General features: G+C 40.2%; 1 protein-coding gene across 1 annotated transcript in view; it reads right to left on the bottom strand.

Annotated features, from left to right (window-relative positions):
• Window positions 1-18,864, bottom strand: part of sufu (suppressor of fused homolog (Drosophila)) — a 94,210-nt gene that overhangs the window by 18,628 nt on the left and 56,718 nt on the right. The window contains exons 8-9 of the mRNA XM_059947044.1: window positions 16,112-16,232; window positions 1,396-1,440 (exon numbers count right to left, since the gene is read on the bottom strand). Coding sequence (XP_059803027.1) covers window positions 1,396-1,440; window positions 16,112-16,232 — 166 coding nt within the window. The remainder of the gene's footprint in view (window positions 1-1,395; window positions 1,441-16,111; window positions 16,233-18,864) is intronic.

Here is an 18,864-nt window from a genome sequence, read left to right as displayed (position 1 = left end):
TGCCAGTCTGAATTATTTATCTCAGCTTTAAGTGAGCTGTGGAGGGAAGTAGGTTGTCATATAGGATTTGTTTCCATGGTGTCCAAAATATTAACACATTAAATGAGTGAAAATTTGATTTACATATGTACTTATAACTGTAAACAGTTACTTTAGTTTCCTAATTAAGTGGCAAAAATACTGATAACAACCATGATCCAACACAGCTCAACTCCATACAGTAAAATTACCACTTAAAGCACAAAATGCCAATGAGTCCTATTTTCTCCAAATATCCAAAACCTACCTCTGAAAAAAAACCTAACAGTACACCACCCATTTCTTTTGGATTTTAACCACTTGCAACCAAATTTTTAGAAAGCAATAATTGTTTTGGATCTATTTAAAATTCAATACACCAAAATTTCTTTCATATCAAGAAATTCCAGCCAACAACCAATTCTAACAAGTGTCTTTTATGGATGGTACCAAATTCTGAAGCTTTTCTGTAGCTAAAAAATGTGCAAAATTGAAATGAATTAAAGGAATGTTTCCATGTGGTTGGAAGGAGAAAATTAAATGATTAAGGTTAGCATATTTATAATGCAACATAACCTAATAGCCCACAAATCCAGTTTTTCATGCAATAAAATGAATAGCTGGGCTATCACATGTATGGCTGTAAACTGGACCCTCCTGTGCACCCCTCAGCACTAGGTTTCTAAAGAGAAAAATAAGGATAAATCAAAAGTTAATTAATTAACTATATATTTTATTGTTTATTTTCATTTTAAAGGAAGTTCTCTGGCCCAGGTTAATTAAATCTTTTCACTGCAATGAAGTAAAGCAAACATTATGCTCAACATGATTTTTTTCCAAAAACTGTCCACATTCTAACCTGAATGGGTAGCCACACTTCAAATATTAATAAAAACAGGTCAAAGTATCCCTGTGACTTTTATTGTGCATCATCAGTAAAAGTCAGTTCATGTTACTAATAAAAAGATGTCACTTACAGAACACAGACTCTACAATATTAACTTTGAATAATGTAGTTTTACAAACAGAACCATTAAAGTGTCGACCAAATTCAACTCTGACTTGCCAACTGCAGTATTGTATAGTGCATTGGTAACAAATGGAAAACTTCCCACTAATTCTAATTCAACTCTACATGCAATCATTAAATTATAACACATTTGACACTACATAATTTTTTTTAAATTGTAATAATTTTTTGTATTAACTTTGTTATGAAAATGTGTTACAAGAATGTACACATAGGTTGGCAAAAAAAACATTTGAAATTTCTCAGCTTAGTGGTCTTTTTAGCCAAGTAGAAATGCAAGTATAATCGGAGCTTCACAACCCCAGAGAGACTGGGAAAGGGTAAGACAAACTGCATTATATTCTTACCTTTCAGTTTGCTTGCTCTGGAAATGGCCCACTGATTGCACTAGTCTATGAAAAAATTATGGGTAGATTTGTACCAAAAATAACCACAATACCATATTTCAAAAACAAAACTATTTAGATTTACAACTAGGATTAATATTTGACCTTTTTTTGATCTGTTACTTTCAAAGGTTGAAACACATTCTATTTCTTTAAATCATTTGAAGTTAGATATATTAATCTCAAATTTTAGAAAGATATCAAAGTATGCTTCATGGAGTGCAGTATTATATGTTGGAAGCTTACATTATGGCAAATACGAAAGCACATTAGCATGTATACTGCAACATGCTTTAAACTTGACAAATGAAAATCTATATTCAAATAATCATGAACAGTTCATGGAAGGAGTTCTCATTATGTTGAGGTCATTATCAAAAAGCTTAAAGAAAATGGGAGCAAATAATTCAGATTTTGCAACAATGGTGCCATCACCTCCATCAGTTATTTCTGCATTTTAAAAACAAATATTTATTGACTTAAACTCTCTTCTGCTTAACTAGATTCACAAGTAGTGTTACCTAAACCACACATATGACATCCCCATCCTTTCAACATTCTGCATAGCTTGGTGATTCTGTTTATAATTCAAAATTACCATCAGATACAACAAGGAAGAAATTATAGGTAAACAGGGGTACATCATAATCTTAAACTGTTAACACTGCCCATCTGTTAGAGAATGTGACATAAGAGTATTTTCAAGTTTGACTGTAATGTTTCTTGCACAACACTACAACCAGTCTCCATAGTACAGGTGACCGCCCCCAAACTTGTGCCTTTATTGAGTTCACAAATCACCATCCAAAATGTGAGAGAGAACGAAACTGGCTCTCACTGTATCTTGCATGCATGTGTGTGTGTGTGTGGTGGGGGGGGAGTGACTAAATACAGTACTTTCCCCCCGCCTCCATTTGAGTTTCTTCACACATGCAGGCAGCATAGCTTTACATTATGAACTGTTTATTAGGAGTGTACCACTCTGTAACACAAGGTCGTTTATATGGCATGACCAACTGAGGCAACTATCTTGTTCATGGTGATGCAAGAAACTAACTCAATAACCTAGCATATAGAAAGCTACAACTTATTTTAATAATCTGATGAAGCCAGAAAGAGCAGAGTGGAAAACAACTGGTATTACAATCACAGAGATCCTATGTACACTCTCCCACGGTGATAGACCAAGAAACTACTTACATCTTTTTGTTTTGTCTTTAATGTGATTCTGGAAGCATTGGAACCTGTGATTTGCAGTTTGGAGATTGACTGGGCGTTTCAGTACTCTGCAGTCTCCGAGAGGATTCCAGGAGGCAGAGGCAGCAAGAACAAGTCTCATGGCAAGGAGGCTGCAGGATGGGGCTCACACTGATGTTAGACTCCATTTTGGAAGAATTCCAGAGTTGTATACTTTGATAATAAATGAACCTGTTTTTGAACTCTGGATTCCCTTTTAAACACAATATTATGGCAAAACAAAACCATTAATTTTTGATGGGCGTATTTTGAGAGGAAATGACAAAAAGGAGCTAACATTTAACGAGGAAATTACAACATGGAAACAGGTTTCAAATCAACCAATTTGTGTGGATGTTTATCGTCCATAAATAGTAAAAGTCCTATGAAGCTGCTCTGTTCCTAAACATCTTTATTCACTTCCTTCAAAGTTATCTGACAGTCTTAATCACATCTGTTCTCTCATCTTCAGTTCTACCATGTACACACTAACACCAACACAGTATCTATTCCAAGTCCGACAATACAAGGGACAAGGAATGTTCTTAAAAAACACACCTTTAATGTAGGAAACTGTCCCAAGGTCATAAATTAGATAGACCAATCAGTTATTGGAGCAGGGGAGAATGAAGAAATGACATACCATTGATCAAAAGAGGGTTCTAAGGAGTGACAGAACTCTTGGAAGCAGAAAGAATTATGCAGAGGCGTAAGTGGGGAATTTGAGAGCTTGACATTTACAGAGCTGATAACATAGGTAGTAAAGGTGGAAGAATCTGCTGAGATACATGACGCCAAAAGTGTTGGAATGCAGTGATCTTGGAGGGATATAGGTTGCAGAGGTAGAATAGGGCAAGAATGGATTTGTACAAGTACAAATATCCTGCATCTAATTTCTTGTATACTAGGAATGTAGGTTAGCAAGGGAAAGTTGGGATACTTGCGAGATGCAGAAAGGTAGAATTATGATTAAGTGTAACTTTACCAAAAGAAAGAGATGCTAGAGAAGGGAGCATTGGAATATCCACGTCTTAAGATTTTTAAAAAGGCATGAGATACAAATGTAGGTGGCAACTTTGGCTCAAGTGCAGTATCCAATTCACAGATTCATTCAGCTGAAAACAGCAAATGGGGAACTGGGGTTGGGGGGGGGGAGGAGGGAGGGGAGAAATACCAGATATGTGGAATGGCAACAATTTTATTCCTTCATTTATTCTTGAGCATTGCCCATCCCAACAGCAGTCATTTTAAAAATCACAACAATGACATTGAGCTAGAATAGTCAAAAAGAGACTTGACAATATTTCGTTAACTAAGTTACATTATTTAGTCACATGAGGTTTAATGACAAATAGATTTTTATTTGCAGCTTTCAAGTGAATGGAGATTTTAAAGTCTTTGAAATTCCACAGTGGGATCTGAAATTATGGTTTGAATGCCACTCCAGTAGGATAATGACCACACTATTGCACCATGTGAATGGCTCTGGTCTTCAGTGCTCAATGCAGCTAACTGCAAACTTCAATTCCTTACACATTTTGGTACTGGAAATTATTTTAGAATTTTGATAGTGTGTAATACTATAATGAAAATTATAGAATAATGCTCTAACTCGTACAGTGGGATATTCTTAAATGTTGTACTTCAGGAGCTTCCTGTACTAAACTGACTTGCAAGAGTTCAGATAATTTAATATGAGAACAAAGCTGACAACTTAGTCAACAATTTTAAGTTTGTTTTGAGCCTTTCTGATATGCAGAATTATCAACCACAGTTTAAGATGTACGTCTTTAATTAAAATACATCTTTTGGATTTCAATTCAGAGGAAAGGCAGAATTGCAAATCTAAAAGAAAAAAAAATGCCCTCAAATTGTCATTTTAGGCCCACTTGTAATTTAATTCTCTTTTCAATGGATGGGGATGAGTCATTTCTAATCCATGAACTCATTCCTGAGACAAGGCGACCTGTCTCCTCAGCTAGAAACTCCAGCAGAATGAAGGTAAGCACTGCTAACCTATAAAGGTGCGAACAAATACAAAAATTCTTCATGGTACACTACATGTAACTGAACAGCAACCATCTTCATCTTCCAAGAGGAAAATTAAATACTAAACTAAAATCATTAAATCTATAATCATTGTCAAAACACTAGCAAAATCAGATGAGCATTTTCTTAAAAAAAAAGAATTTAACTTTGACAGCTTCTTATAAACATACACAAATATTAAAGGGAAAGCTTTAAATATAGAATTAATTTGATCATTTTATTGAAAAAGGAGTTTAACCTTTATCCAACTTAGCTGATGAACTCAAAGTTCAAAGTAAATTTATTATCAAAGTACACAGACGTTACCACATAAAGCTGAAATAAATTTTCTTGCTGGCATACTCAATAAATCCATAATAGAATAATAACCATAACAGATCAATGAAAGACCATTTGAGCATTCAACCATTGTGCAAGAGACAACAGACTGCACAAATAATTAATAAATAAATAAGCAATAAGTACCCAGAACATGAGATGAAGAGTCCTTGAAAGCAAGCCCATAGGCTATGGGAACATTTCAATAATGTGGCTAGTGAAGCTGAGTGAGGTTATCCCCTTTGGTTCAAGAGCCTGATGGTTGAGGGGTAATAACTATTCCCGAAGCTCCTGTACCTTCTTCCTGATGGCAGCGCCGAGGAGAGAGCATGACCTGGGGTGGTGGTCCCTGACGACGGATGCTGCTTTTCTGCAACAACACTCTGCATAGAAGTTCTCTTTAGTAGGGGTGATGGATTGGGCCATATCCCCTACTTTTTGTATGATTTTCCATTCAAAACCATTGGTATTTCATACCAGGCTGTGATGCAGCCAGTCAATATACTTCCCACTACACATTTATAGAAACTTCTAGATGTCATGACAAATCTTCACAAACTGCTAATTGAACTTATGAGCTGGGTCCTCCGAAATGATAACACTGAGGAACTTATCCTCTCTGTCTGATCCTCCACCAAGGACTGGCGCATGGAACTCTGGTTTTCATCTCCTGAAGTCAACAATCAGCCCTTTAGTCTTGCTGACCTTAAGTAAGAGGTTGTTATGACACCAGTCAGATTTTCAACCTCCTTCCTACATGCTGACTCATTGCCAACAGCAAACTTGAAAATGGTATTGGAGCTATGCTTAGCCACACAGTCAAGTGTAAAGTGAGTAGAGCAGGGGAGAAAGCTCACAGCTTTGTGGTGCGCCTGTGTTGATGGGAATTGTGAAGGTGTTGTTGTCAATCCAAATTGACTGGGGTCTGCAAATGAGGAAATCGAATGTCCAATTGCACAAGGAGGTACTGAGGCCAAAGTTTTGAAGATTATTGACTAATTTTGAGGGAATACAGCATTGAATGCTGAGCTGTATTTGATAAAGAAAATCCTGATGTATGTATCTTTGCTGAACAGATGTTCCAGGGTTGACTGAAGAGGCAATGAAATTTCATCTGCTGTGGACCTGCTACTCCTATAGGCAAATTGGAGCAGATCCATGTTGCCTCTTAGGCAGGAGCTGATAGGTTTCCATCACAACTCTCTCAAAACACTCCATCACTAGGGATATAATTGCTACTGGACGATAATCAGAGGCAGGTTACCGCATTCTTCTTAGGCACTGGTATAAGTAAATCCTTCTTGAAGCAGGGGATACCTCATACTGCTGAAGTGAGAGGTTAAAGATCTCAGTGAGCATCCAGTAAATTGATTAGCACAGGTCTTTAATATTTGGCCATGGGATCTGTCTGGGCCGGATACTTTTCATGGGTTCACCCTCCCGAAGAATGCTTTTACAATATTAGCTTGTAAAACTATTATTAACTTTTTGGCAAAACTATTTCAAGCTAGTAAATTATACTTACTTTAAAGCCTTAAAAAAAAACTCAAGTAGATGCAAATTAGACATTACTTCAAGCCATGGCAAGTTCAGATTAGCTAACTTCTGCAATTTTTACAGAATCATTTTCTTTCAAAATCAGTGTAATAACTTACACAAGTCCACACCCATTCATTAAGCCAACATTCTAACCTTACTGATATTGCAAAGCAATTTCTCCTCAAGATAATAAGTATTTTGTAGTATGTCCTGTGATAGCTTAACAGTTCCACATACCTGATTAGTGTACAAGCCAACTAGCACCACAGCAAATTTGCTTATTAGATTTGTCCAAATCAACTTGATAAGTGCTATTTTTCTTGAATATATATATGGCTACAATATGAAATTAACCATTCTTCCCAAATTATTCATCACCCTTTCAATTAGTATGCTTACTGTTAAGTTTGGAAATTTCACATTAGTCCGTGGCATGCCATCCCTTACTAACATGTAAATACATTAATGCAAAGCATTTGCTCATTTCCTTCTTCCATTTATAACACTATCTGTTTAAAGGACACTCTCACTGATTCTAATCTTCCCTCCTGAGTTATTATTAATTTTGATACATCTTGAAGGTTTAATATTATTACTCAAAGACTTTTTAAAATCTTTTGTTTATCATTTTCCCTCTCATCTGTGGTTTTTGCCTTTTAATAAAGGTTGTTTGTCATGTGTACAGTGAAATGTTCTTTTACATCAACAACCAACACTGTCCAAGGATTGTGCCCACTAGTGTTACCATACTTTCAGTGCCAGCATAGTATGCTCACACTTTACTAACCCTGACTTTAGGAGTGTGGGTGGATTAGGAGTGTGGGTGGATTAGGAGTGTGGGTGGATTAGGAGTGTGGGTGGATTAGGAGTGTGGGTGGATTAGGAGTGTGGGTGGATTAGGAGTGTGGGTGGATTAGGAGTGTGGGTGGATTAGGAGTGTGGGTGGATTAGGAGTGTGGGTGGATTAGGAGTGTGGGTGGATTAGGAGTGTGGGTGGATTAGGAGTGTGGGTGGATTAGGAGTGTGGGTGGATTAGGAGTGTGGGTGGATTAGGAGTGTGGGTGGATTAGGAGTGTGGGTGGATTAGGAGTGTGGGTGGATTAGGAGTGTGGGTGGATTAGGAGTGTGGGTGGATTAGGAGTGTGGGTGGATTAGGAGTGTGGGTGGATTAGGAGTGTGGGTGGATTAGGAGTGTGGGTGGATTAGGAGTGTGGGTGGATTAGGAGTGTGGGTGGATTAGGAGTGTGGGTGGATTAGGAGTGTGGGTGGATTAGGAGTGTGGGTGGATTAGGAGTGTGGGTGGATTAGGAGTGTGGGTGGATTAGGAGTGTGGGTGGATTAGGAGTGTGGGTGGATTAGGAGTGTGGGTGGATTAGGAGTGTGGGTGGATTAGGAGTGTGGGTGGATTAGGAGTGTGGGTGGATTAGGAGTGTGGGTGGATTAGGAGTGTGGGTGGATTAGGAGTGTGGGTGGATTAGGAGTGTGGGTGGATTAGGAGTGTGGGTGGATTAGGAGTGTGGGTGGATTAGGAGTGTGGGTGGATTAGGAGTGTGGGTGGATTAGGAGTGTGGGTGGATTAGGAGTGTGGGTGGATTAGGAGTGTGGGTGGATTAGGAGTGTGGGTGGATTAGGAGTGTGGGTGGATTAGGAGTGTGGGTGGATTAGGAGTGTGGGTGGATTAGGAGTGTGGGTGGATTAGGAGTGTGGGTGGATTAGGAGTGTGGGTGGATTAGGAGTGTGGGTGGATTAGGAGTGTGGGTGGATTAGGAGTGTGGGTGGATTAGGAGTGTGGGTGGATTAGGAGTGTGGGTGGATTAGGAGTGTGGGTGGATTAGGAGTGTGGGTGGATTAGGAGTGTGGGTGGATTAGGAGTGTGGGTGGATTAGGAGTGTGGGTGGATTAGGAGTGTGGGTGGATTAGGAGTGTGGGTGGATTAGGAGTGTGGGTGGATTAGGAGTGTGGGTGGATTAGGAGTGTGGGTGGATTAGGAGTGTGGGTGGATTAGGAGTGTGGGTGGATTAGGAGTGTGGGTGGATTAGGAGTGTGGGTGGATTAGGAGTGTGGGTGGATTAGGAGTGTGGGTGGATTAGGAGTGTGGGTGGATTAGGAGTGTGGGTGGATTAGGAGTGTGGGTGGATTAGGAGTGTGGGTGGATTAGGAGTGTGGGTGGATTAGGAGTGTGGGTGGATTAGGAGTGTGGGTGGATTAGGAGTGTGGGTGGATTAGGAGTGTGGGTGGATTAGGAGTGTGGGTGGATTAGGAGTGTGGGTGGATTAGGAGTGTGGGTGGATTAGGAGTGTGGGTGGATTAGGAGTGTGGGTGGATTAGGAGTGTGGGTGGATTAGGAGTGTGGGTGGATTAGGAGTGTGGGTGGATTAGGAGTGTGGGTGGATTAGGAGTGTGGGTGGATTAGGAGTGTGGGTGGATTAGGAGTGTGGGTGGATTAGGAGTGTGGGTGGATTAGGAGTGTGGGTGGATTAGGAGTGTGGGTGGATTAGGAGTGTGGGTGGATTAGGAGTGTGGGTGGATTAGGAGTGTGGGTGGATTAGGAGTGTGGGTGGATTAGGAGTGTGGGTGGATTAGGAGTGTGGGTGGATTAGGAGTGTGGGTGGATTAGGAGTGTGGGTGGATTAGGAGTGTGGGTGGATTAGGAGTGTGGGTGGATTAGGAGTGTGGGTGGATTAGGAGTGTGGGTGGATTAGGAGTGTGGGTGGATTAGGAGTGTGGGTGGATTAGGAGTGTGGGTGGATTAGGAGTGTGGGTGGATTAGGAGTGTGGGTGGATTAGGAGTGTGGGTGGATTAGGAGTGTGGGTGGATTAGGAGTGTGGGTGGATTAGGAGTGTGGGTGGATTAGGAGTGTGGGTGGATTAGGAGTGTGGGTGGATTAGGAGTGTGGGTGGATTAGGAGTGTGGGTGGATTAGGAGTGTGGGTGGATTAGGAGTGTGGGTGGATTAGGAGCACCCAGAAGAAATCCATGTGATCAAGGGGAGAATGTACAAACTCCTTACAGAAACGGGACAGGAACTAAACCCCAATCACAATAGCTGACACTGCAAAGCCTTAAGTGAATTGCTACACTATTTATAGTAGTTTTGTATTTTTCATCAATTCTTGAACTGTTCTCAAAGATTTCATTTTCTTTATCGAGTTGTTGCCCCTTAGGAGCTGGTTCTGCATCAAAATCCTTTTTATAAAAAACTACCACCTTGTACTGATCTAAGTGCTTTGCTCATTAACAGATTTTCTCTGCTTGCCAAGGAGAGACACTGTCCCATCACACAGAAGAAAGCCTCGAGTAAACCCATCATCTTTGCAGTTGATTTGCATTTTTCACTTTCAAAGTCTACTGAACCCAATTAACAGAGTTAGCGTTTACACGTTGATGTTGGTTGGACTCAAAGAACAAATGAGATAAGAATTTTCTTCCCAAATGGACACTGGTACATCAATTGGGCTTTTAAAACATTTCAACAGATTCATTGTATGGATACAAACTTGAAGCTATTTATTCACCAGATACCAAAGTAGAATTTGAACAATACAGACAACTATTTTGAATACATTTCAGAAATTCACTGCTTTGTAAACCGCAATTATATAAATTTATATAAAAGTTAAAATAGCTCTTTAAAACCACTCTGACTTTATTTCAAGTTTTCTACCATTTCACAGTTCGTCTATATTTTCCAAGTTGCCATAACTGGGTGCCATGAGAAGTCTACTTTGAGCACCCCACCCTGTTATACTTCAATCTGATCCCTTGCTCCAACCCAAGTATCAACACAGGTTTCAGGTCCTACCAATTCTACAATTTCAACCTTGCCCATCATAACTGCCATCTCAAAGTCCCAAGTTTCTTTCCAGTAACTTCAGCACAAGATTTGACCTAGATGTCCACTGTGGCACTGAGGAGCTGCTGCCTTTTTGGGAGGTGTCCTTTCCACTTTGGACATCAAATGAAGACTTGCCTCTTTGGTTGTGATGCATTACATAGTATTTTTAGAACACAGATTCAAAATGATTGTCAAGTGAGCCAAAGGTCATGAGGAAAAAAATACTGGATGCAAAATGCACTGTTTAATTGGGCAGTGGCAAAACATTCAACAGAAGCCCTCAAATGCTAATCAGACAAACATTTGTAGACAAATGAGAAGAGTGTGCAGAAGTGGGTCTAATGACATTTATTTTTCCTAGAGCTGAATGCATTTGATTGGCTGAATGGCTTCTTTCCGGTCTTATTTGGTTTTACAACAATATTAACAAACTTTTCCTGCTAGATATGTTATGGCATTGAATAAGTTTATCCAATCCTTTGAATTTGCACACTTCAATTTTTACAAGTTCCAGCTATTAGAAATATATTCACACCTTTAATTCCCCTTCACAAGTTGTACAACAGTGGTTGCTAAATAAATGTCACAATATTAAATATGTCTTATGTGAGCCATCTCAAGGAATCTATTTCATCCATCTGAAGATTATGCCAGGGTTCTAGATCATCTTGTCTGTAGGTTGATGGGATATTGATAAATTTTACTACCCTGACCAAATTCATTCCTGTCAGGTGCTTATTCAATTCTTTAGAACGTTGTTAATGTAACTGTTTCCACTTCTAATCCAGACTGCATATTCCAGACCATCTAAAAAAATGTCTTAATGCCACTTTTGGTTCTTTTATCTATCAACATTCTATCCCTCTTGTCCTCTAGACCTTGACCCCTTTAACATTATTTAGGTCCAAGTGGAAGGCAACAATGAGTTAACCCAGATCAAAAAGCCACAGTGCTTTACAATGAAGGCACTGCAAACAATAATGAAAAATGGCTGTGCACAAGATTCTTTCTGGAAAATCAGATCCAGGCAGCTATTGAGGTTGACAGTTTATAGAAAACTGGTTACTTGGATATGCCACAGGGATTAGTTTATTTTTAATTGATGTTTCCCTCTAGCCCTAGCTTCAAGGCATTTGAGGCATTTGTCCAAGTTATTTCGAAGACTGAAGATTTTGAATAGTTAGAGCACAGCACACTCAGCCAGCATTTTTTTAGCATGATCTGTTAGAGGGAAGATAAATCTTTCTCACTTTTACCTAATTTATAATAGTATCGTTCAACAAACTTTGCTTTACTTAGATATATCTCCTTTCTAAGGTCAGATTGTTGTAAAGACAAAAGAAAGTAACACATGCAAAATGCCAGAGGAACACAGGAGGTCAGGCAAAGAGTAAACGGTCGACATTTCAGGCCGAGGCCCTTCTTCAGGACCCAGTCCTGCTGAAAGGTCTAGGCCCAAAAAATTGGCTGGTGTTTTGTATGTGTATGTGTTTTGTATTTTGTATTGGCCAGTGTTTTGTATGTGTTAATTTAGAATCCAGCATCTACAGACGTTCATGTGTTTGTGATCATAGAAAGTATGAGCCCATTTGAATAACCCACAGCATCAAGCACTGGCATAATTTGTCAAGTAATTGAAATACCACCTTCTTTGGTGCATTACTCCTTATTTGGGTAATTAGGTCAATATGGGAGCCACATACAGGGCAGGAGATGGCCAACAGAGCAAGAGGGTTGCTAGTTTATGAGGCAGTGCACTAAATGCAGGGCTTCTACATACCCCCAATTTATGCCCCGAGAATGTCCAAACCATCCTAAATGATCTGCCTCCATTTTCAATTGTCCTGATTCAGAGCACCTGAGAAATCACTAGAAATCTTTCCATTTTCCAAAAAAAAATAGAAGCTTTGAGTACGTCCCTGAACCATTTTCTTTACCTGCCTGGTAGTCTCGTTACAGAACAGAGTTTGGAATCGTGTCCCTTTGTCGAGTCTGGCGTCTAGCAGGGAAATGAGCAAGGTAGCTCTACAGAGTTGATTGAATAACAGAGGCCTCAATACTGGTAATATTGACTTGAGACATTGACATTGGGTTGTGTATCTTTCAGCTGAGTTGCAGATTTTACGAAATGAGCACTGCTGACTTGTATCTAGTGCTTAAAGATGCCGGCTGTAGGTAAACTGAATTTCAGAAGCAAGGATCACTGTTATCCAGAGACGATGGGATCGCTAACAAATCTTGGGTGTTGATATTCAAGGATACTTGACCTCATTAACAGAAAGGAAGTTCTGGTGCACTGAAGGTGATTGGGAATTTCATCCCTGGTATCCAACTTCACCAAGAGGGGAATTCAGAAATATGAGAAGTGGTCTATGCATTCCAAGATCTTATAGAGAGAGGACCTTTATTGTCAGATGGCAGTGTTGTACACCTAAGGCAGGTTGGCAGTGGATCTAGCAGATATTGAGTGTAAAGGTAATTTTCTCTCATGCCTTGATGAAAAAGTTGCCGATCTCTTAGAGCTCAGCCTCACAACGTGCACAAATGCAAGTATCACTTGCATGCTGTAACTTGACTTCAGAGGTTCAGGTGACCTTGTTTCTAAAATACTGGATAAACAGTTCCCATTAATTCTGAAGATTAGCTCCACTCCCCCCAACAATGAACTTCTCTCTGTTGTATAAAATAAGGATAATGTCCTGTCAAATAGGTGAAGCAGCAATTTGTTCTGGAATTAATTTCACGAGAAAAGGTTTCCTCTAAATGAGCTACATGGCTCTTCTTAGTTTAATCTTCCACTAGGAAAAGTTCGAGAGAAAGTTCCCACCTAATATTACCATAATGCATGAAGAATGCATGAGAGCAACTGCCTGATTTCATAAGGGCACTTAAGGAATTTCCAGCAGCCTCCAAGGGACTCAAAGATATCTTTACAACAATGAACATTATATCACTGCGATTTTATGGGTAATACATTTTACCACAGTACCAACTGTTAAGTTTGATTATTAAGAAAAGCATTAGGGTAGGGTAGCTGGGCGAAAGACAGGTCCTCTGAAATGGAAACTCCAAGGAATTTAAAGTTGCTGACCCTCCCCACCACTGATGTTCTGATGAAGACTGCTTCATGGACATCTGGACTCCTCCTCTTGAAGCTCCTTGGTCTCTGACATTGAGTGAGAGGTTGTTGCTGTGAAACCACCCAACCAGATATTCAATCTCTCTCCTATATGCCAATGCAACATCACCTTTAATTCAGTCTACAACAGTGGTGTCATCAGCAACCTTGAATATGGCATTGGAGCTGTGCTTAGCCACACAGTCATAAGTGTAAAGCAAGTAGAACAGAGACTAAAGTACAGCATTGTGGTGCTCATGTGCTTATGGAGATTGTGAAGGAGATATTGTTGCCAATCTGAACTGACTGAGGTCTGCAGTGAGGAAGTTTGAAAATCCAATTGCACCAGAAGGTATTGAGGCCAAGGTGCATCTAAGCTTATTGATTAGTTTTGAGGGGATGATGGTATCAAATGCTGAGTTGTGATCAGTGAAGGACATTCTAATGGATGCATCTTAGCTGTCCAGATGTTCTAGGGTTGAGTGAAGAGCCAATGAAGTGGCACCTGCTGTGGACCTGTTGCTCTAGTAGGCAAAATGCAGCTGATCCAAGTTAATTCTCAGACAGGAGTTGGTTTCATCACCAGCCTCTCAAAACACTTCATCACTGTGGATGAAAGTCCCACTGACGATAGTCAGTGAAGCAGGTTATCACATTCTTCTCAGGCACTGCTATAATTGAAGCCTGCTTGAAACAGGTGGGTGCCTCAGAAAGCCAAAGTGGGAGGTTAAAAATCTCAGTGAACACTCCCAGCCAGTTTATTGGCACAGATCTTCAGTACTTGGCTAGGTACCCCACCTGGGCCAGATTGTTTTCATGTGTTCACCCTCCTGAAAGTTGTTTGCATGTCGGTTTTAAACTGAAATCACAGGATCAGAGACTGCGGGAGTGCCGTTTCCATGTTTTTTTTTAAATATAGTCGAAGTGAGAATAGAAGACATTGAGCTCATCTGGAAGCGAAGTCCTGTTGTCTACATCACTTGATTTAACTTCATCTGTGATAATAGTATTCAAGTCATGCCACAACTGTCAGGCATCCTTAGTTGATTCAAATTTAGTCTGGATTGTCACTTAACCCGAGAGATTCCAACTTTCTGGAAGTCATACCTTTCTTGGTCACTGGACTTGAATGCCTCTAACAAGGCCCCCAGCAAATTGTGGCTTCTGGTTGAGGACGACAGAATGACTTTGTAGGGACACGCGTCTACAGCTGTTTTAATAAAGTCCATGACATCCATGGGTGTATTCATTCAGATCCACAGACAAGCCCTTGAACATGGTCCAGTCCACTGACTCGAAGCAATACTGTAGCCACTCCTCCACCTCTTTGTTGTCCTAACCTCTGGAGCCCTGCTTTTTAGCCTGTCTGTCTGTCTTCAGGTAGGAGACGGACAGCCAAGTTTTCCGACTTACAAAAATTCAGTCTGGAACGGTAGGCATTCCTTATATTGATAGCATTCCAGTGTACTGGGACATCTGGTGTTACAGGTTATATGCTCATAGTAATTGGGTAGTGACTTCTTCAAGCAAGCCTGGTTGAAGTCCTCGACTATGATTTGAACTGCAACAGGATAGACTGCTTCTTGTTTAGAGACAAGATCATGCATGATCTCATGTTTGATCATAGTCGACAGCTGCTGGCACATAAATCATGGTCCGAATTATGAAGGAGAACTCCCTAAGTAAATAGAATGCGCAACATTTTACCATTTGATGTTCAGGGATTGGGGGACAAGTTCGATAAAACCACCACATCGGAGCACCACAGAGACGATCATGAAACACACACTTCCGCCTTCTGCATTTTCTAAATCATCTTGTGAATCGGGAAGTCTTCGGTCTGATCACTGTACGTGGCATGCTGGGAGTAAGCCTTATCGCAATTACACATACAACACAACAATCTCTCATTTCACTCCAATACAGCAATTTTACCCCCAGTTTACCAACAAGATGCTGGGTAAAAGGGGTCTCATTCCTCTGTTTCAGCCTGGTTTGGAGCTCGCCCCTCACCCCTCCTGCCTTTACTTCCAGCCATGGCAATGAACCTCCAATCTGCTTAAAGGTGCCATACCTACTTGCTTGAGAGTCAACTCTACCGAGTCTGAAGATTGCAACATTTGTAGTTCATTAGATTGATTTAAAAAGTATGTTGTTTAAAGGAAACTTACGTGCTGCAGACTGCAGTGAAAGTAATTCAAAGAGATACATTTAGAAGTATTGTATGTAGCCTGCAGAACGTTGCTGTGGTTCACTAGCGCCATCTTGCAACTCTTCAATGGAATCTAGTTTGCCATGTTCTCATTCTAATCTACCATTAAACAAATCTGTATTATCTAAACTTTGTAATAAATGTAACTAATTTTGTGAAAACATTTGAACTGTTAAATCAAATATAAAATTTATATTTGAAGGACCATAGCCTAAAAAAATCTAAGCAGAATTAGGATTGAGGAATGTCAAATGGGAGGTATCAACATAACGTAGCAACAAACATTTTCTATACACCCAGAAATCTCAAAATTAATTCTTGATAACTCCAGGCTATTGGAACTAATATATTAAAGTTGCAAACAACTTACTGTGCTCGATCATGATTCATCCCATTCTGCTGCTGGGGCTTTTGGGAACTGATCGGTGGCAAAACTGGTTTGGTATTCATTTCAAGGCCCCTACGCAGGACCTCTCTGATTTGCTCTGTATCTGAAATTAGAAAAGTAAAGCTTAAAGCTGGTTTCAAGGCTGAAAGACTGAACAGAGGGATTATTAATTTCTACCATGACTCCAAGTTTATATAATTAAAAAAATCTATAGTGGTTTTGCTGGGCCAAATTTGTTTAAAAATTGATAAGATTTTGGAACATGGAACAAGTATCAATATAACATTCCCACTTAACCAAGAAGAGAAGGAAGAGCATGGAAACATTAAGCACATCCAAATTGTTGATGCAAATACTTGGCCTTTAAATAGGATACTATTTGCATTAAAAGTACAGGCCTCTTCGGCAATAAACAGCTGCATGGAGCATAGAAATCCTTCCCATAAGCTTCTAAAATACATTAAAAGTACAAGAGTTTTTAAAGCATTTGTGAATTTTGATAACTTTATTCAAAGCAAAAACTCAAATCCTTCATTTACCAAATTCAAAGTACATTCATAATCAAAGTATATACATATTATACAACCTTTGGGTTTGTCTCCTTACAGATGGCAAGACAACTAAGTAACCACAAAAGAACCCATTTAAAAAAAAACACCATCAAACACCAAGTGCACAGAGAAAAACAAATTGTGCAAACAATAAAAGCAAGCCAATAGCATTCAGAACTGAAGTTTTACAAAATGCACTAAGCCAGACATCACTGCAGGCCACAGCCTTAGTTCATCACAGCATACAGAGCTGAAAAAACTTTGCCAAGCAGTGTGCAAGACCAGGTAGAATCACCCCATCCCTTGCCTCCAGGCCCACCACCCTGAACTTTTAATTCTGGCTAGGCACGTAAATCATCCAAAGATCAGGTCATTCCTTGCTCTTGGACTGCTCTGGGGCCTGGAACCCACCACCACAATTCGGCCCGTGCCTGACCTTTCCAGTTCAGCCCACCGCTTAAATCAATCAGATATCAGGATTTTCCTTGCTGCTGCCTCCACCACGCCTCGCCTTCATCACCTCCTCCTCTCGCCTCTGCTCACCTAGCCTTTCTCTTCACATTTCTCCATAGGTACCGTTGACCGTAATGAATAGTGTTATTACGTGCTTAGCAGTTTTCTTTGTTTTGTATTTTGCCGCCAATAAGTACTTGCTGGGCATCACAAGCACCATCTTAAACCAGATGTTAACATTTATTACTGTGATACACAACTTACAAAATTTCCAGCTTTCTCACCCTAACTGCATCTGAACTGGGACTGGTTGCAGTGAGATTCAGGGTTGTTTTATGTTAGACAGCCACGCTGCTCTGTCTTGAGATTTGCCACTTTTTAAGTGATGTATTGATGAAATTGTTTACAAGCTACATTAGATTTTATGTGATTCAAGTACTTTTGCATATGCAGTAAGGGTCCATATCAGAGAGTGAACTTATATCCACTGTACAATGATCTGTGGATGGGCAGGTAGGAGCGCATTGTGGAAGAGAATTTCCATTAACAGAGGCTGTGATGACTGTACAAAACCTGCTTGCAAAGGAATGAGTGTGGTAGAATGTGTGACTATGTGATTGCAGGCATCTCTTCAGGTCATCCAAAGGTCACTTATCTGCATCTTAACTCACACTAAGCCTAGTTCACCTTTGAGCATAGTGACCTACATTCCTGTCAGATCGCTGCTAAGAGTGGGCTCCCTCACCTCTGCCCCTCAGGGCTGGCTGTGTACTAAGCCCCCTCCTTTACTCTCTGTATATCCATGACTGTGTCACCAGCCACAGCTCCAATCTGCTAATTAAATTTGCTGACAACACTACACTGATTGGCCTAACTTCAAATAATAATGAGGCAGCCTACAAATAAGTTATCACCCTAACACAGTGGTGTCAGGAGGACAACCTCTCCCTCAATGTTGCAAAAACAAAGGAGCTGGTTGCGGACTACAGGAGGAATAGAGACAGGCTAACCCCTATTGACATCAATGTGGTCTGTACATACTGACTGTGTGGTGAAAAAGGCACAACAGCGCCTCTTTCAACTCAGACGGTTGAAGAAGTTTGGTGTGGGTCCCCAAATCCCAAGAACTTTCTCTAGGGGTACAATTGAGAGCATCCTGACTGGCTGCATCACTGCCTGATATGGGAACTGTACTTCCCTCCATCACAGGACTCTGCAGAGTGGAGCGGACAGCCCAACTCATCTATAAATGTAAACTTCCCACTGTTCAGGACATTTACAAAGACAGGTGTGTAAAAAGAGCCCCAAGGATCATTGGGGACTGAGTTACCCCAACCATAAACTGTTCCAGCTGCTACCATCTGGGAAACGGTACCGCAGCATAAAAGCCAGGACCAATAGGCTCCGGGACAGCTTCTGCCACCAGGCCATCAGACTGCTTAATTCATATTGACACAACTGTACTTCTATGTTATACTGACTATCCTGTTGTACATACTATTATAAATTGCTATAAATTGCACATTTAGACGCAGACATAATGTAAAGATTTTTACTCGTGTATATGGAAAAAAGTAATAAAGTAAAAAAAAGTAAGAAGCTCAGAACTAGAAGTCTAATTTTTAGAGTAATCATATTCTCAAATGTTCCCTTTGGCCTTGGATCTCCTATGCCACTTCTACACTCTTCAAGTAACGGCTTCTTCACAATTCTGATTTTAGCCACTACCCC

This window comes from Hypanus sabinus, chromosome 22 (genome assembly GCF_030144855.1).
Source record: "Hypanus sabinus isolate sHypSab1 chromosome 22, sHypSab1.hap1, whole genome shotgun sequence".
Lineage (NCBI taxonomy): Eukaryota > Metazoa > Chordata > Chondrichthyes > Myliobatiformes > Dasyatidae > Hypanus > Hypanus sabinus.
This window is presented reverse-complemented; position numbering and strand designations above follow the sequence as displayed.